Below are 20,719 nucleotides of genomic sequence, written 5' to 3'. Positions count from 1 at the left end.
GCTTAAAATCCCCTTCATATCCAGATTGCAGCCAGTTAATTCAATACTCTAAGAAAAAAATACAAATATTTAGTCATCGGAGGGTCAGACATGACTGTAAAAGCACCATCCAGTTGTTTTAACCAGCCTGTTCTAAACAGTAGGATGGGGAAATGTATATCAAACTCAATGGCTATTTGTCCTCCCCCCCCTCAAACCTTCTGTCCTCAAGCACAAATCATGTACTCTCAGGGTTGGAGCACTTGTAAAAGCTACAAAACGAGAGCCAGAACTTGGCTAGCTTGGGTCATCCTCTTATAAACAAAGGGCTGCAAGTTTGTCAGCATCTTTATAAATAAGGAGAATAAGGTTATTTTTAATGAATTATCTTTACAGTTGTGCCAAAAATCAGCTGTTGTCGCTGAGAAATTTTTTTGCCAAATTTAGATTTGAATAAAATAACTTTATTCATGCATTAAAAAACAAATTAATTACACAGAATAATTTTTGCATAAACTTAACTTTTCACCTGTTTTTATTATTTTAACAACATTATTACATTTTATTTTTATTTTGTGATATTCAACTCTGTACTGCGACATTATGTTTTTAAAAATGTGCTTTATAGATAAAGTGGATTGGATTGGAACTTAATTTTACAGCCCTGATTAAAAATCCCATATTTTATAAAGATAAATGTAGGATATATTATTTTACAGAGACACAGCCCGCTAAAATTACTGAATGTAATTTGCTGAATGTAAGACACACAGAAACATATTTCAGAGATCTTGAAGACACAAAAGAAGCTGAAGGAGCCTAACAGCTGAAGTGGCTCCAACACTTCATGTGGTATCAGTCACAGAATAGATTTTCCTAAATGCAAACAAATTACAATGAATTCTTTTATCTTGGTCACAAAAAAATAATAATTTGATAATAATATTATTTTAATAATAAAAAATTTCGAAAATATCAGAAACCCTCCTAACCGCTCCGAACCCGCTGACCTGGTGGGTCCCTCCCACCACAGACCCCTTCTGTGATTTGGCCACATAAACCACCAGCTCCAGTCTGAAAACACAATACAAACTGGTTATTTTTGTCCATGTATCATTACATTCATGTTTTATTTCTTTCATTCTAAAATGAAAAATCAGCGCTGAAGGGACATGTACCGATTGTTTACTAACTCATTCTGTTCTTGACTTTATTTTACACACATTTAATGTGAGTTTGCTGCAACAAAGAGAAAAAAAAATCACTGAACGCAGTTTGTTTTTGATTGTCCAGCAGATGTCTTATGAAATACACATATACACACTTTGCAAAGACAGTCAGTAATTTACTGTGGGAGTATGAGTCAGCAGGAAAAACCAGCAGAGTCCAGAAATGATCATAACAACAACTTAACATTTCAGAAGCTGGAAGAATAATTACTGAAGTTTGGACAGAAGGAAAGAAAACAAAGAGAAAGGCATCGCAACACTCACCAGCAAGAGATGAACAGCAAACAGCAACTAAAGCTGCATAAAACTTTAACATTCTTGATATTTGACTAATCTGGGTAAAAAAAAAATCCCCTATTTAAGAAGCATCCATCTGTTTTTAGAGACAGGACATCTTCTGGAGATGAGCTTTTTCTCAGTAAAAAAACAAAAATAATTAAAACTTTTCTGGCATTTTCTAACTGCGAGACAAACTAAATGAAAGAAAAACATGTGTTTATTCTGACCCTACCTTTATTTTACATCCTAAAATGGCAAACCACATTAACCTGAATTAAATGTGATCATTTGCATATTTATGAAGTTATAAAGGAGGCTTTACATTAAATTCCATTTTAATTAAAATGTGCATATTTATATGAGAGCTTCATTTTCTCACTTAATGAATTGAGTAAAAATCCCAGGACAATCAAATATTTTACATCAATTATTTTACAGCAAATAGTTTACAGCCCCACAAAACAAAATATTGACATCTAAGTCCACAAACAAAGAAAAAGAAGAAAAAAAAAAAAAACCTGAGAAAATGTGTCAGAGATCATCTACCCAACAGGTCTGAGAAACTCAGCTGCCATTTTACACGTCTGGAAAACACTCATAAACATACAGTCTACATTTTTTATTTAGCTATTTTATTTTTTCTACCTTTTTCTCTACATGTTCAAACAGCATTTGCAGGCCTGATACGCTCGTGTCTGTCTGGGAGTAAAAAAAACAACCTGCTGCCCATGTTTGTGATGATATGAGCTGCGGTTGCTGCTTCATTTGAGAATAAACAGTAGGGAGAAATGGTGTGTACTGTCAACACACTATATATTATTATTATTAGCATCATTATTGTGCAGATGCCAAAAATACCACAGAATATCAAGTTACAGTAATAATGTCAGAAGTCTGTTGGTGGTGACGTAGGTTGACACCTGTCCATGGAGAGATGGGGATAATTTTGTCACTAGAGATTCTCACTAAAAAACTAAAACCCAGAAAGACTGGCATAAAAAAAAAAAAAAAAAAAAAAAAAAAGACAGTGGCTTGTGCTCTATTGAGTTCTTCTAGTTTAATGCAAGAGAGGTCCTGGTAGTTTTCATGAGGATGGAAGAGTTTTATATATTTTATTTTATACTCTCTATACTTTTCATATATATTCTCTTGGGTTCAATTCTTTCTGGTCCCTCATGGTGTTTCTATGATTTCTTTGTATACAATCCCTCAATTCTTCACCGACTGTGACCATTAATAGAGGTGTTTATCATCAACATCATTGGTGGCTTGTTAAGATTTTTCCATGAGAAACACTTCTATTAAAACACCTTAAGAACTATTATTAAGGCTGAGTTTTTTAACTTCTACTGTCACTCAGTAACTCATTTAGACGTTTCTTCACTAATTCCAAGGATTACTTTATTGTCCCATTACCAGATGTATTAGGCGATTGATTTTCACTGAAAGAAATGTGGCTTCTTTTAGGATGATGCAACCATTTACATTTCCACTGTGTTCAGGGTTTGTTTGCTCCAACACAGTAACATGCTGATTCTGACACTTATGTAGTAATCTTACATGTCTCGGCTTTCTTTTGAAACCAAGAATATCCATGCAGCCCTTGCAGTGAAAATATATTTTGTTAATTTTGGGTGAGTCACTTCAGACAGGAAGAAGAAAGAATAGACCTTGTAAAGAAGAGGTAAGGAAAAATCTGGCTTCTGCAGAATTTTCTGATTCAGGGTACAGTTACATGATGTTTTTTAATTTGGAATTAATAATTTGTAATCAAATAATTCCAAATAATAGTATTCTCCTATGAGTTTACATGGAAATAATAATTCTGAACTGAGGTTTACATGAAACAGGTCCGCTTCTCTTCTTTTCGATCGTAACCATAGACTGTACATGAAAGATGGACAGAGCCTTTAGCGGTAAAAAATTAAGCCTATGCGGAAGCGTATAAAACTGCAGTTCCCCCTTCATCCACTAGGGGCTGCAATACAGAGCAAATCCCCATAGACTCCCATGTTAAAAAGGCCAACTTCACAGCAGATATAAACATGTTTACAGCCTGGTTCAAAAATCCATTTTAGGTTTAATAGGTCATGTTTACCTTCTTGACAACTGTGGATGGAGTGATTTTTTTTCTAACTCCACTGTTTAAAAGTAATTTAATCTTGAAATTAGGCATATTTAGGGGCGTGCCCTTTTGATTGACAAGTACCCGATCTCCGGCTTCAAGTAAGAAGAACGTAGAACAACCGTGGTTTTTAGCGAGTTAACAACGTGACTTAGCTTTAGCCCGCTAACCTCCTTTAGCTGGTTTGTTCTTGTTAGTTTTGGGTTTGATTGGTTAGCTCTTAGCTACAGGCAAGTTAGAGATGGATAGATGTCAATCATCCACAAGATGCTCACAGCCACCCTCTCAGCTTCGCTTTGTTACAAAGTAAGCAAAACGATCAGAATGAACTTAGAGCGGAATATAAGTCTACATCATCGAGGAATTAAACAGATCAGATTTAAAATGTGAATAAACTACAGAATCAAGTTTAATTCCAAATGGACTTTTTCATTCGGAATTAGGTGTTTACATGTTCATTTTTCACCAGTTTAAAGCGAATTTAACTTTTATTCAAAATTAACTCCCATATAAATGTGGCCAATGTCGTCTTTTACTGAAACTCTGAATACACAAATGTGAAATCTCTTCCTTCCAGCTCTTTCTCTGTGTGCAGCAGCAACCACAGTCATGTCAGCCCCAAAAGTTAAGGCATGAGGAAAATGGCACAAATGGCAGTGAATTGTGAGTTGGGATTTTACCATTAAATACTTCAGTTTAGTTCTCTGAAAGGGAAACACCTATAAATGCATATACAACGATGCCCAAAAAAGACCCCACCTGTCCACACATTTCAGGCTTTAACTCACCACTTCAACTCATTAATAAATACTGAAAGTAATATTTTTACACCAAATGTAACTTTGCGACAGGTGCAGCATGTCAGTAAATCTAGGCTTCAGTTTTCAAGTCTTTTCAGTTACAAGTTACACTGAAAAACAACACAAAGCCCAGTGATACCAGTGAGTTCAGTCCAGTTCGTTCTGGTCTAGTTACGTCCAAAGATCATGTAGATGATCCCATTTCTCATGCTTCCAAGTCCAACTTCTCTACCTTTCGAGTTCCAATTTCATCCCAGTATATCCAGATACACTGGTGTGGCTTTCATCAGGGTAAACAGCATCTTCTGAATGTCCTTAATGTTGAGTCGCTGCTGGGGCTCCCTTTGCCAGCAACCCAGCATAATGTCATATACCTCCTTGGAGCAGAGTCTGGGACGCTCCAGTACCCGGCCCTGAGTAATACACTCTATTACCTGAAAGAAATGAAACAAGGATGGAAAAAAAGTAGAAAAAAATTAAAATAATACAACACAGGCTTTGATGCAGAGCATCATTGTTAGAAAAGCGACATCTGGAAAATGGAGGATTGAAGAACATTTTGTATCACACTATATGAAACACTCAAACATAAAACATAAATAAAAGTAACAAATAAACATTTAGTGAAAAATAAAACTCTTCTGGCATAATAAATTAACATACTTCTGCTATATGAATGGAGATAAATTTCACAACACTGAGGAACCTATTCAGCAAGTCAGAACCTTGGTGCTAATCTACAACTTCATTCACACAACCTGACACTCATTATTGTAGCACGTTTTTATTAGGGACGGATTGGCCTCCGACTACTGTGATTAAAGATATAAATCTACAGGATCTGACCCAGTTATTCCAGGCAGATACCCTTTCCTGAGCCTGGTTCTGGTTCTGATGGAGGTTTTATCTTCCTGTTAAAAGGGAGTGTTCCCGCTCCTCTGTCTGCTGTGCAGCTCACGGTGGAGGATCACAATGACTTAGGGTGCATTCACATCAGGAAAGTCCCTAGGCTCGGTCTGACTAGGGACTCCGCTCAGTTGTAGGTGGATGTATCCATGTGAACTGAGATCCTGTTTACGTTGCTCTTTGGTCAAACGAGCCAAACCATTAAAATAATAAACCCCGATTCCCACCAAAGGTGGCGCTGCACTAGTATTTAGCAAAAGAGAGGACAAGACCCGTGTGAAGAACAAAACTCGGTATCTTCCTCTTGTGAGTTAAACATGGAGCATGAACATGTCGCTATTATGGGTTTTTCTTTAGTCTTATGCAAGTATGCTGCAGAAATACACTGCAACAATGGACAAGTAAGAACAAGAAATGAGGCAGAGGGCCCTTAATGTCATCGCTACCCACAATGCAGTACTAGACCAAATTTAGTTAGCTCGAAACGGACTGAAACCTGCGTTTGTATTCGGTACAAGTCCGCTTCTTTGACCCAAATCAGAATTTGTTTGGCGCATTTACATTTCCTGAATCACAGCAGGCTTTCTGAGCAAACAGACTAGGATTCCAATCAAAAAGGCTGATGTGAATACACCCTGCGCTTGAATTGTTTTATGTCTGTAAATCAGGGAAACTGCTAGGCATTGGGGTGGCCTCGGTTTTGTAGTACCAGTCCGGTCAACCATCCTCCACCTTCACCAAAAAAGGAAGAATAGAAGATTTCCATATATGTCAGAAAAGTTGTCTTTATTTCCAGGATAGATTCTCAACATTAACCCTTATGTTATAGCTTAACTTACTCTTATATTATAATAGTAAGAAAAATGTACACTTCCAAAGACCTGTTTTTTTTTTCAATTTTTTTGTTTTTTCTGCAAAATTTTTTCTTGAAAAACTTCAGTCTTGCTGAAAAATACCAAACATCCAAACAAGTATTTTAACCCTTTAAATGGCCGTTTGATTTCCTCCTTTCCTCTCACAGTTTCACATTAAGTCATATAGTACCAGTCAAAGGTTTGGACACACTTTTCCATTAAATCCAATAGGAAAGTAAATATTCATGAAAGAATATAGTTTTGTATTCTGCACCTGTTATGGTTTTATTTTATAAATAAATAATATGACAAAAATAAATGAATCAAAAGACGTATTGATAATAAAATTTGGCACATGGGCAAAAATGTCCACAATGATGCACAAGTTTAATGTTCTCTTAATGCTGTTGAAGTACAGATTATTATCAGGAAGAGTTTTACTAAATCACCGTGAAATAAGAAAGTAACATCTTGATGAAACAACAAAAATACGTCCAGATGAACAATGTTGTCAGTCATCAAACTTTCTCCCATCATAATGAACCATAACTGTCATTAACGTGTCAGAAGATCAGAAGTAATGACCCTGTCAATCAAAGTGAACAGATCTCATTGATTGGCTGGAAGTTAAGCAGGTGGTTTTTTTCAGGATTTTTCCATTAATATGTATAGAAAGAGAACAGAGTTGATTTTTGTAGCTGTCAGCAGCTGCTTGTGGATTTTTCTTTTTGGCATAGTCACAGCCAATGGCAGTCTATAGGAAGATTCCTATTAATAAATCATCAGCAACACTGGATCCCACTTTGCCATTCAGAATTCTGCAGAATGAGTTACTTAAAATCATTGTGCTTATGATTAGGATTGATCATTTGCATGATTTTTTGGGTCTGCCTGACAGTAGATGCATGACGTGTGCGACGGCTCTGCTGCAAATTGCACTGAGATGAATAATGAATTAGTTTTGTATAAACAATGCTGAATTAAACTGATTTCAACTGTTGAATTAAGAAGTAAAATATGTGTTTAAATCAATGGTTTGTGGAATATGTTAAGATGTAGACCTGCTAAGATTTTTGGCATTGAAAACATGCCCAGGATCTAATTCTAGTTTATTTTAGGATGATTAAAAAAAAAAAAAAAAAAACACATCTGAAAATTAAAAATAAAAAGGCTGCACCCAGACTTCACTGATGTTGTTAGAGAAAAATAAAGATCCTAGTTGTACTAATAAATAAATAATCATGGATTCATCATTATAACTGTTTTGTTCTGAATACTATTACAAGCATATCATGAAAATCATGTTCTGTACTTTGAATTTTACATTATAATTGTGTCTGTGTGAGACTATATTGTCACATAACTCAGATTTTCTCATGGGAAAGCTGAACATTACCCTGCTAAGAATGAAGATAACGCAGTTTTAACACTTCTGAGCAACTGTTCCTCATTTTGCTTATATTCGGTTCACGTCTTCTTGTCTTCTGTGTTTGTACTGAAAGTGACTCCTTGCAAGATAAATTTACTCTACCATGATTGTGTTGGTCTGATGCTCCTATTTTAAGGGTTGAGATATTCATTTTGTTCAACAGCAGTTTTTATTTTATGCTTAGTAATAATAAATGTTAGTCCATCATATCTTTGATGCCGTACCTCATTGTTGGCGAGCTGAAACCATGGCTGTTTGCCGTACGTGAAGATCTCCCACAGAATGACTCCAAAGCTCCACACATCACTCTCTGTGGTGAACTTTCTGTACATGATGCTCTCTGGGGGCATCCAGCGGATAGGCAGCATGGTGTGACCCCCCACCTGCACAAACACCCCCCCCCCACACACACACACACACACATACACACAGAAGGAAAAGGTTTTAAAGAAGAATCTGAAAATGTGAGTGTTTGTTCAGACCACATATTTTTCAGGAAATACCTCAGGACGGTGACAAAAATAATTACTTCAGATTCCAAGCACAACTGAGAATATATGGTGGCCGTCAGTGGACAAAATTCTTCCAGACATGAACATGTTTTCATCAATGAGAGGATGACCGCACTACAGGCGACTACCTCAGAATCGTATACAGTGGGGCTCCAAAGTTTGGGCACCCCTGGTAAAAATTTATTTTAATGTGCCAAAAAGAAGCTAACAAAAGATGGAACATCTCCAAAAGGCGTCAAATTACAGATTAGACATTCTTATAACGTGTCAAAAAAAGTTCGATCTTATTTCCATCATTTTAACTTTTAAAATAACAGAAAACAAAAAAAAATGGCCTCTGCAAAAGTTTGGGCACCCTGCATAGTTAGTACCTTCTATTCCCCCGTTTGGCAAGTATGACAGCTTGTAAACACTTTTTATAGCCAGCCAATAGTCTTTCGAATCTTATTTGAGGTATCTTCACCCATTCTTCCTTGCAAAAGTCTTCCAGATCTTTGAGATTTCTGGGCCGTCTGTGACACACTGCTCTTTTAAGGTCTATCCATAGACTTTCAATTATGTTGAGGTCAGGTGATTGTGAAGGCCATGGCAAAACCTTCAGTTCATGTCTCTTGATGTAATCCACCCTGGATTTTGAGGTGTTTTTACGATCATTATCCATTTGTAGAAGCCATCCTCTCTTTAACAGCAGTTTTTTCACAGATGGCATTAGGTTAGCATCCAAAATTTGCTCAAATCCCATTGGATCCATTTTTCCTTCTACCCGTGACATGTTCCCTGTGCCACTGTCTGCCATACAACCCCAAAGCATAATTGATCCACCCCCATGCTTAACATTTGGATAGAGGTTCTTTTTTTATTAAATTGTGTGCCCTTTCTTCTCCAAACGTACCTGTACTCATTCCGGCCAAAAAGTTCAATTTTAACCTCATCAATCCACAGAACTTGTTTCCAAAATGCATCAGGCTTGTCTATATGTTCCTTTGCAAACTTCAAATGCAGATTTTTGTGGTAAGGACGTAAAAGAAGTTTCCTTCTGATGACTCTTCCATGAAGGCCATATTTGTACAAGTACCTCTTTATAGTGGAATGGTGTACCATAACTCCAGTATCAGCCAGATCTTCCTGGAGGGATCATGCAGTCAAACGTGGGTTTTGACTTGCTTTTCTTACAATCCTGCGAGCTGATCTGTCTGATATTTTTCTTGGTCTTCCAGATTTTGCTTTAACTTCCACTGTTCCCAATGATCGTCATTTCTTGATTACATTCGGAACAGAGGATATTAGCATCTGAAAACACTTTGCTATTTTCTTACACCCTTCTCCTGCTTTGTGAGCATCAACTATTTTCAGTTTCAGTGTTCTTGACAGCTGCTTAGAGGAACCCATGGTGCCGATTGTTGAGGTAAGGTCAGATGAGTCTGAGCATTTAAAACCTTTGAGATTGACATCACCTGGTCTTTCCAGACACTAACTGTAAACAATCCAGGACACTGTCAGGTCTCTGTTGTCAAATTGGGGGCGTACAAGGTACTAACGCTGCAGGGTGCCCAAACTTTTACAGACGCCATATTTTGTTTTCTGTTATTTTGAAGGTTTAAATGATGGAAATAAGATGTAACTTTTTTTGACATGTTATAAGAATGTCTAAAGTGTACTTTGATGCCTTTTTGAGATTTTCCATCTTTTTAAAACTCCTTATTTGCACATTAAAATAAATTTTTACCAGGGGTGCCCACACTTTGGAGCCCCACTGTACATGTATACTGTCTTCTTCTGTGGTTCATTTAAGGCATTATTTATCGATTCTCTAACACCTGACATAAAGCCAGTGTTAAAACTTCACACATTAAGAGAAACTTCAGGAAAAATGGCAGCTGGCATGCATGTGGCCACACAGCAAGTAAATATAAATGATTCATTCTGAAAGAATAAAAACATAGCTGGTGTTTTAGTGAAGTGATTTGATTATAACAGAAACACAGTTTTAAATTTCTCTGCTATTAAGCTCTGATGATGTTACAAACTGCACTTTTCATTAAAAATAAGTAAATCCAAAAGCAACAATAATACTCAAGGCTTTTTATTTTGGTTTTCTATACTGATTCTCTTCTTTTAATCGAAAATTCTTCCACAATGTATTACCCAAACAAAGAGTAATACATCTTTATTTTGTTTACCAAGCATGTTAATAAAATATTAACAAGCATTTTTGTTCCCCTGAAGCAGCAGTAGGGAAGGATGTTGGACGTCGAATTGATGAAAAAATTCAAAAGATTTTTTTACAGGACTGTGTTACATTATTCTGAACTAATAAAAGTAATTGTTGCACTTTCAGTTTTCACGTTTCTCTCAAATAAATGTTGTATAAGAAGAGTGAAAGTTGTGTTGTGGATGACAAGTCAGTGCTTACCCTGTAATAATCTGTACTGTAAATGTCTCTGGACATGCCAAAATCTCCAATTTTCACCAGAAGGCCGTTTCCCACCAAACAGTTCCTCGTTGCCAGATCCCGATGAACAAAGTGTTGAGATGCCAAGTAGATCATTCCAGCTGCAATCTGGCTGGCGATGTGAAGCATCTGGGACAGACCCAGCTCGCTGCTGGTCTGAAGAGGCTGCCCATCCACCAGGATCATGGCGTCTGGCCCGTGGGCTCTAAGGAGGCGGTTTGCAGATGGTCAGAAATGTTACATTTTTATAATTAAATACTTGTAATTAATTAAATAACTTATTTTGTTAATTACATTTTACAAAGTGACTCTATATTTATTCCCCCAGTGCATTAAATTATATTATATATAACTATACAAATCTATACATACACCTTGCTGTATATCCATATCTTTATAGCTTCTCTATGTGATTACATACCTCAATGGATAAAAAAAAAACAACAAAGATTCAAATTAGGAGATATCATTTGATTGCAGATCATTCCTCCATAAATGAGTCAGTTTTCATCTGTAATCCTGTTAATATTCGTTACATATGATATACTTCTTGTAATTTGTTCTTCCATTGAGTAATGGTGTCGGGGTTGGGGCTTACGCCAGGAGAGAGTAATCTTTTTATTAATTTTTTTTTTTGCAATTAGTATTAGTATCTTTAAAAGGAAGAAATTATGCTTTAATCTGAGGTTATTTGGGAAAATTCCTAATATTGTGAAATTTGTCTCGAATGGGATTTCTACATCTAGGTAGTTTTTTATTTCGCTTTCCAATAGCTTGCTAGTTAGGCGGCTGTAGCTCTGCAGGAAGAGCAGCTGTCTTTCAACTGGAAAGTTAAGAGATCAATTCCAGGCTTCCCCTGACTATGTGCCAAAGTGTTACTGGGCAAAACACTGAACCCCAAGTTGCCCTCAGATGTGCCTATCAACGTGTATGTAAGTTGCTTTGGATGAAAGCGTCTGCTAAATGACTGTAAAATAGAATACTTTAGGACAGTTCCAAAGCATAGGAATAAGACAACAGCTGCTCCTGCACTGATCTGAAGTTGCACCACATTTGGAAACTAAAGAGGATAGCCTAATTTTAGTTTTCCTTTTAAATCCTCTTAGAGGTTGGACTTTTTGTAATTTTATGTCCTTCCCTTTATGTTTGTTCTTATTCTTTATTTTTGATTATTGTTTTCATTTCCAGTTCCCATTTCCCCTAATATCCAGTTTACTCGTATTACCTTTCTGTTGTTGAGCTGCTGGTAAGACATCAGGTTTACACCTCAAACATTTGACCCAACATAATAAGGGACTTTTTCAATCCAGATTCAATAAGTAGGGGCAGGAGGAAATTATGGGTTATGATGAGTTCTTATTAATTTCCAAAGGAAATTAAGAGGATTTAATGTCTTTTTGACGTACGACCATGTAGCCACTTTATTCATCTGTAATCTTCTTTTTTAAAATCTTTTTTTTTTACCAAAATTTAAAAATTTATAATTGGAGTTGTATCCAGGAATATTTCTGGACAGTCACCTTGTTCCATTCTGTCCCATGTGGAATCATCCTCTTTACATACCCATTTTAACATTTACCTAATCTGGGCAGCTTGATGTTTTTTTAAGTTCAGAATATTCAGTCCTCCAATTTCTTTAGGGGTTTAAGTTCTGTTCTGCCAAATAAACTTTAAGATTCTTATTAAACAAAGTAAATGTAGATGTTGAGATTTTTATAGATGGTGACTGAAACTAGAATAATAGTCTTTGCAATACATTCATTCTGATTGTTTCTATTCTACCTACAAGGGAAAGAGGCGAAATTTCCCATGTTAAAATATCTTTCTTAATTTCCTCCATCAGTTCACTATAGTTGCATTTAAATAATTGTGACATTTGTGGGGTAATTGTTATTCCAAGATATCTAAATCCTTGATTAGACATTTCAAAACTGTACTTCTCTGTAAAACCTGCGGACCACTGCCTTTTTAACATTATTGCTTCTGATTTACCACATAACCTGAGTTCACCATATTCTTTTAAATGACCATTATTTAAAATGGTGACACTTAGAGTTGGACTGTGCTGAGAGGGCGCACTGCTCTCTAGCAGTAAAGACTGAAGATCCGACACCACCGAGATAAATCATTGTTAGATTTCTGGATGATAGAATGAAAGAAAAACTACTCTGAATGGCGTGAAAAGACCCTGGAGTAATATCCCAGGGTCAGGGAATATTCTTTGATCAGAACTACACTGCAGAAAAAAAATGCAAAGAAGTACGAGACGTAATCAAGCAACTTGAGGAGGAGAAAATGAAAGCAGTGTCACCATTTCCTGCTCAGCTGAACAGATATTTTGACCACGGAACAAAGATGTTCTCTTCATTGATAGAAGCAGCATCAACTCTCAAAGAGTTGGGAATACACATCAAGGTGGATGAACGAGAAGACATCCGAAATAAGTTACTGCACAATGATTGGACCGCTGCCTCCGGGGCTACCGCCAGAGAAACAGTACTGAATGCTGCAGGTGTTTGAACTGTTGTGGACAGCAATATTAGAGATGTGTGGACTGCAAAACTACAGAATAAAATAAAGCTACTTAATATAGATATTAAGGGCCCTTCTCCTATGCTAAAGGGGAGGTAAGTGGACTTTTTGTTTCATTTTATTTTTGCTTTATTATTTTCAGAAGAGCATTTATGAGCGCAGCATTTTGCTGCCAGAATATTGAGTGTTCAGCGGGGAGGGTTTTTGTCCCCCCCCCCTCCATCTTTATAATACCTGTTTTTGAAGAGAAATGATAAATATATTTTTGATCAAAGTACAGGTGATGTGTGGAGCATCTGCACCAATCAAACATCAAAAAGATGTAGATGCGTTGGCTGAAATGTTAGGTTTACAATGTGAGTAAAAGCCAGCTCAGAGATTTACATGGAAAGATGTTACATCACGATAGCTTTGGCATGTTTGCCCTCGTGTGTTGACAAAAATCTCGTCACTTTAAAGTCACCTCAGAAACTTGTTGAGATCTCCGTGCTTCATGTACTCAAAGATCATGCTGAGAGGGTCTCCATCCACACAGACTCCATAAAACTTTACTATGTGCTCGTGCTGGAGGTTGGTTAGCAGCTCGGCTTCACGCTGGAAGTCCTTCCTGGCTGCCAGTGTTGGATCCTTCAGAGTCTGGAAGATTCAGAGGAAAAAAGATCATTCTGAATCTGAACAGATCCTGTGTTTCTCACTTCACTCAAATATGACCTGAAAACTAGGAGGCCACATTTTTATTTTTATTTAGATTGCTGCAACTTTTTGTAGAAAGACTGCTGTACAACCCCAATGCCAAGTAAGCAGAGATACTTTGTTGTTGTCCTTTCAGCTTGTCCATCTGAAGGGGTCGCCGCAGTGAATCATCACAGTTGAGTTGGAACATGTTTTTTTTACGCCAGATGCCCTTCATGAGGCACCCTCTGCATTCATAGTCCTCAGAGAACAATTGTGTCCCCCCCTGAGCTGCAGTGGTGTACGGGAACAGGACTTGAACTGCAGACAGTCAAGTCACAAGATAAGCAGCTCTACTACCTGAGCCACTGTCACCCCCACCTGGGATACTTTGTAAAATATTATTTAGAAGAAAGTAAATAGTGGTCTGCAAATTATTTAATAATATTTTACTCATTACACAAACATAATCAAAAGTTAAAAGTGAAACATTTTGCTGTCATGAAAGGGACAAGTTCATGGTGAATTTAATATATAAGCAGTCTCAGAACGCTTCAATAGTCAGAGGAACTTAAAGTAACCTTTAGGGTCTGCAGTTTGTCCCCTTGCCTTGTCTCACTTTGCTTCTATGTGGATGTGGTGCCCAGCACCACCACCCTGTGATGCATGACCCGACTGACGTTAATGCTGGTTAAGTTTGTCTGAATTTCACCGAGACTGCAGAAAAAGTCCCCTGCAGCATGCAGCATGGTAAGTCTCCACAGCTGCTCGCCACTCGCCTATACAATGTCACAACTCTGTTCTTATTGACTGAACATGACTTGTGATACATTGAAACTGTTAGATCACTTTCTTTTGGGGTTGTATCAACTTTACACTCAGGCCACCTTCCCCCAAAGGGTAAGAAGAAACAATCTTAACATCAGAGGTGTATAAGTAGAAAGTAGAAGTCCTGTCCGGCAGCTCTTTCCAATGGTGAATTGGTGAATTTAATTAGCTCAGCTCCTCTACAAGGTAGATGAACCTGCTGGTAAAAACACCTGTCCTAAATGCGTGAGTAGAACCAAAAACATGGCAGGACTTCTGCTTTTCTATTTTACTTCTACTTGATACACCTCAACGTATCACATTGACGTGATACATTTAATGTTTTTCTAATAGAACAATCACGTTGTAACGTGATATGGTCCAATGCTTTAGTTGGGGGACGGCTCTACGCTTCTGCACAACGTAAAGGGTTTATCTTAGTCTTTTTTCTCTTCTTCTGCTTGTATTTATTGGCAGTTGGCAAACCTTCTTCTTCATGTATTCGCCTCCCTGTTGTTGTTGGGTGAGGAAAGGTTTATTTCTTCCTGACCTATGGTGGAAGTGGCCTGAGAGTGGAGCCTGCACTGGAACTGTCCCCACCGTGTAACTATGAAGCCAGACTGTCTTTTTAAATTCACTCATTCACATAATTACACATATACATCATGACATTTCCCTCCTCTCCAGTGATGGACAGCAACCTGTCCAGGGTGTACCCTGCCTCTTGCACAATAATTGGTAGGATGAGTTCCAGCTTCCCCACGACTCTTAATTGGATGAAGCAGTTAAGAAAATGGATGGATGGATGGAGGGATGGATAGATGGATGGATGGATTGATAAATGGACGGATGGATGGATGGATAAATGGATGGATAGATGGATGGATGGATGGGTAAATGGATGGATTGATAAATGGACGGATGGATGGATGGATAAATGGACGGATGGATGGATGGATGGATGGAGCCCTTCCCAGCTGTCATGGGATTTCAACTTGTTATCTGAACATAATGATTTAAACAGTATCGAAGTTGCGCATGGCCGCTCTCGTCTTCCACATAATAGAGATCAGTAAAACCGTTACATTTTCCAGATCACCATTAAAACAAACAGAAAGTACATCTTGGTCTCTTACCTTCACAGCCACCAGCATCTTGTCTTCGGTGGAACTTAGGTTGTAACATTCTGCTAAGAAAACTTTGCCAAAAGCTCCTTCTCCGAGCTCCCGCTTCAAAATGATGTCCCGCCGTTTAACATGCTGAACGTCTGAGAAGAACAGCAAGTTTGAGAATGGGTTCTGTCTACCACACAGAATCTGTATCATACTATTAGAAGATTGTTAACGTAGAACTGATCGAGAATCCCAGACATGTTAAAGATGTCATGGATGTAGATCAAACAGAAAGAGTAAAAAAGAGCAAGTCCAAACCATTTCTTCCCCTGGTTATTATGAGCACTTCTGTAGGAACAAAATCTGTCACCTGCTTCCTCGCATGGTCAGAATGGAAAACAGAATTGAACCGACATTTCAGGGTACATTCACATTTGGATAGTCTGATAGAGTCACTGACACTGTTCACTTGGTAGGGGGGCAACTTTATTCCGGACCGAGACTGAGTTCACACTGTGCTTCTCAAACACATCAGATCTTTTATAAAGCTTGTTTCACTCTCCACCAGAGGCAGAAAAATGTACGGAGCTGCATCAGATCGTAGAGGGCTGGTTGATCAGATTTTTATCAGAATAAATTCCTCCATGTTTTCCCCATGAGTTATTTCTCCCGTCCAGAGCCGTCTATTACCCCTCATGCATAAGCTTTGGTTGTGTGGTTGAAAATTTTGCACTGAACCCATGTTGCACTTTGTTTTGTAGTCTGCTTCTTGTAGTTGGTCCGCTTCAAACAGACTGAGTTTGCTTCTTTGATCCGAAACAGATTTTTTTTTTTTTTTTTTTTGCGCATTCACATTACCCCCAATGAAGCGGACTTTCTGAGCAAACAGACTTGGACTCGAATCAAAAAGGCTGACGTGAATGTGTCCTAAATGTGACCTCTTGGTTTCTTTTGCTGGTCTATTTTCATAGGCTGGTAATTACAGAAAACCACTATAAGAAATTGTGGTGAACTGGTGTTGATCAAATTCTTCATAAAACCATTGGTGAGAAATAAATCTATAAAACTCCAGTGGTCTGTAATGTCATTTATTGTGTTGTACCAGGCAGCATTTTTCTCTGCTCAAGGCCTCGGCCCACACTCTTCTCAGCCAATCCCTGCGATGGTAGTAGTCTAAACTAACTCTCCCCTCGATTAGGCTGCAGATGGAGTCAGACTACAGCTTAATCTGTAAACTGGAGCCCTAGCTGGGGCTGTTGGTAGGGGTCCTACGCTGCAGCCCTATGAAGTATGAATGCACATTTGTGGTTTTCTACTTAATGTGTAATTTTGTCCCTTTTTAAATAAATAATTAAAACACTTCTCTGTAGCTTTACAGTTGTACTGTGTCATACTTACTTCATTTTAATGGCTGATGCACTGACTTTCATCTTACTTTGTTTGGGACTGGAACTGTGTTCAGAAAGTAACAGGCCACAGACTATAGGTGGTACATAGTCCACTTTCTTGAATCAGAAGAGGGGGAGTTAGATTATTCAACTCTTTTAAATGCAGGATATCCTAAATACAGGGAGTAGTGCACAGACCCACTTCTCTAGTTTTCCTTTTGCTTGCTGAATCTGGGAATATCCAAGAAAAACATGCAATAGAGCCTGATCAGAAACTGCTGTGCAGAATACTCACAGGTAGTTGGTTTGTTGCAGTTGTGTCCATGTCTGAAGTACTGTGGGTTTTCTATAATTGGGATCCTGCTCATCCCAATCACCACAGCTTCTGGTCCAACATCCAGCATACAGGGGCTGATAATCCCATGGTTCACATGATGAAGAGGGCTGGCAGAGTTTTCATCACCACTCATCACTGCAACTGGGCCTAGAAAGACACAAAAAGCCACACTTCAACTGGACGAATGTTTCTGTTGCAAATGACAAACAAACTAGTTGATTGTGTGAAGAAAAGGTTAAATAGCAAGTATCTAGTTGGTTGGAACCATTTCTGCTTTGTTATTGTCAAAATAAATTAGTTGTTTAATGAATATACATTAGTTTGGCTTAAATACCACTTATTTTTGCCATGGTTTCTGATCTGCAGTGAGGGAGCTGCTTACTCCCTCACCCTGAATCATTTTTGAGCTCACCTGTGCTGCTCATTATTTAAACACCTGCTCCAGACGTGCTCAGTGCGAGATCCTCTGTCTTTGTGCAAACTGTCAAGCCTTGTTTTATGTGCCCTGTTTCTAAGATTACCTAGTTTTGACCCTGCCTGTTCCCCATTACTACCTCTGCTTCTTCCTTCTGGTGTGAGAATTGACCCCCTGTTGCCGAACCTTGCCTGTTCCTGACCCTGCCTCTAGTCACTGCTAAGCAATAAGCAGAGATCCGATTCCCCAGGTAAATACTTTTCTTTTCCCCTCCTTCATGTCATCCTTGTTTTTTGGCTCGCATCTACTTCTTGTGTTCCAGACCACTAGCCACCAGATTGAGCCTGACCTTCAACACCATACCATTATTTCTACCAGGTTCTATCTCTAAATCGTAACAATCTTATTAACTAAAGAAAACCTTAGACTTGTAGAAATTACAATTTCAGACCCTGTCCAGGAGGGTCAGATTTTATATACTTTTTTTTTTTTTTTCTTTTTTCAGTGACTACCAAGATTCCCCCCCCCTCAAATAAAAAGCCATAGCAGGTTATTTGTCTTGTATTAAATGCATGTACGTGCATCCCCTGTAACGCAACAGTCATGGACAAGATCTCTATGTGGTCTTGAATGAGGGAAAAAGATGCATAATAGGACCATTCAAGGTCAAAATTCACCATTAAACCTTTATTATTCACAATCCCATGAATTGCTCAATTCTTTTAAAAAAAAAAAAAAAAGTGACCACCTTTTGAAAGTGAAATAATTTCCTTTGTGTATGTGTAAGTAAAAGGCAGAAACATTCAGTTCTTCTTACCTGATGCTGATGTTTCACCACTGTATACCTGCCATCATTTTCATCATCTTATAAAGTTGCACTGTGTAACTCTCCGACTACAAAACTCTGCATTCCTCATTCATTTGGTGGCACAATGGAAATGTACATAACTAGAGATATCACAGACCAGCAGTGTCCCAAAGCTGAGAAACCGCAACTCACAGCTTCTTCTTTCCGGACATCAAGTAACAGGGTCACACTTCGCTTTATGCATCGCGACACATGCTAGCAAGCGGATGTCAACAGAGCGGCAAACCTGAATGCCCATAATGGCTGATTCAGCAAAGACACCCAGATGGACATTATCGTAGGAAGAGAAGAAAAAGAGAGAAAAGGACGAACCAAGAGACAAAACTCAACATCAGACTGACTTCTACTGGCTAAGGAGAGAGACAGAGAGAGAGAGAGAGAGAGAGAAAGAGACTGAAAGCGTGCAGGCAGCATGCAAGATGGATGCTGAACTTAGACATTGTTTGGCATCACTGAGAAAATCTGGCAAAGTCCGCTTGTACTTCAAGACCAGAGACAAACACACGACTAACAAAAAGAGATGCTCTGTTTTCTCACCCTTCATGCTGAACTTTGATCGGCGTCCATACTTGCTGACAAGAAGGAAGAAAACCAAGACCACGCAGGCGAACCCTGTTAGGCCAACTGCAATGGAAACCTGCCAACCATATCAGACATTGTTCACACAGCTTCGGAGTTTAAAAAGGAAAAAAAATCAAAACTCAAGTCATGATTTTTACAGACTGTGAACCTCAGTAGACTAAAAGGCTGAAGATGTTAGCTTGATGCTCTGCTTTTCTGGTGAGGTCAGACACTTGTTAGCAAAGAGATGCTGACATCAGCAGTGGAAAGACTAACATGTAGCTTCTTTACAGTCCTGATCCACTGGATTACACACTACCTGTGTTGTTCATTTGCAAGGAGATGCATGCATTGACATGGGAAGCTAATGACTAACATGCCTAAATTGGTGACCAACTACACTGAATTTTAAGTTACTTATTTTGGAGCAAGGAAATGTGTATTTCCTCCAGACACTGACTAGGAATGTTACCGATATTACAGATATCTTTCACATGGAGCAACACTGTAAATAAGTCCCTTTTGTTGTTTCGTTTCCAGAGCAGAAAAGCAATAAAATGAGCTAAAAACATGCCATACTTTGGTCACTCACCCCAAAAGTATCTTCTTCAGGTTTGTGATTCTCTGCAGTCGGAGTTGCTGGAGCAACTGGAAAAGAACAACAAATGAGCTTCATCTGCTGATAAACAGCAGTACACTGTACACTGTCAGACACATGTACACTGTCTGACTTATTACACATAACAACCTGAACTACTCACATCAGCAATGGAATAAATAGACTGAACCTGCAAAATCATATTTACATCAAGTATAAAGCATATCTAGGCAATCCAACCCAGTAAGCAGCCATTGTGCTTTTTTTAACGCTCCACTTTTAATATAGTTTGAACACAAACATCAAAATGAAAATAATATATTTGGAAGTTTTTTTTTTAAACAATGAAGTTTACCCACCCAAAATAATCTGAATTATAAAAATCTGAAGAACAATTTAGGATTGCACATGATTACCTTGTCTGTTACCTCCCAGCAAAACATGATGTAAATTTAGGATTAATTATATTGATAAATTAAAGTTGCTGACTGAGACATTACTGATGAGTTTAAATCTACAGAGAATCTGTGTCCGTAATACTATATCTTTCTTATAAGAAAACAGTACTTACAATAGTCATCGTCTATGTCTGAAAAAGGCAAAATATAAAAGTAAGGCACAGAGGTCTGAATAAATATGACAAGAGAGGAAAACACACATAACTACAGATTTGCAGAACAGTCCAATTCATATAACACTGATGTGAAAATCATTAAATTGAGACTTTAATCCACCTTAACCAACATGCGACCCTTTTCATTTACTTCCTTCCTAAAACTGTCACATTCCTTTCCTCTGCTTATTCTCCTGGTTCTTCAGCCCCTTGCACGCACCTTAATACCAGTAGTTTTATTGCAACAAATG

The 20,719-nt window shown here is 38.0% G+C and overlaps 1 protein-coding gene across 1 annotated transcript in view; it reads right to left on the bottom strand.

Annotated features, from left to right (window-relative positions):
• Positions 1 to 4,660: 4,660 nt before the first annotated feature.
• Positions 4,661 to 20,719, bottom strand: part of LOC306768148 (NT-3 growth factor receptor-like) — a gene marked incomplete at both ends in the record, with an annotated part of 57,280 nt that continues 41,221 nt past the window's right edge. The window contains 8 exons of the mRNA XM_079256380.1: positions 4,661 to 4,846; positions 7,826 to 7,984; positions 10,527 to 10,770; positions 13,561 to 13,733; positions 15,713 to 15,843; positions 17,372 to 17,560; positions 19,234 to 19,333; positions 19,850 to 19,905. Coding sequence (XP_079112506.1) covers positions 4,661 to 4,846; positions 7,826 to 7,984; positions 10,527 to 10,770; positions 13,561 to 13,733; positions 15,713 to 15,843; positions 17,372 to 17,560; positions 19,234 to 19,333; positions 19,850 to 19,905 — 1,238 coding nt within the window. The remainder of the gene's footprint in view (positions 4,847 to 7,825; positions 7,985 to 10,526; positions 10,771 to 13,560; positions 13,734 to 15,712; positions 15,844 to 17,371; positions 17,561 to 19,233; positions 19,334 to 19,849; positions 19,906 to 20,719) is intronic.

Source organism: Telmatherina bonti (genome assembly GCF_933228915.1).
Source record: "Telmatherina bonti genome assembly, chromosome: 2".
In the NCBI taxonomy this organism is placed as follows: domain Eukaryota; kingdom Metazoa; phylum Chordata; class Actinopteri; order Atheriniformes; family Telmatherinidae; genus Telmatherina; species Telmatherina bonti.
The sequence above is the reverse complement of the archived record's forward strand: the minus strand, read 5'-3'. Positions and strand labels throughout refer to the sequence as shown.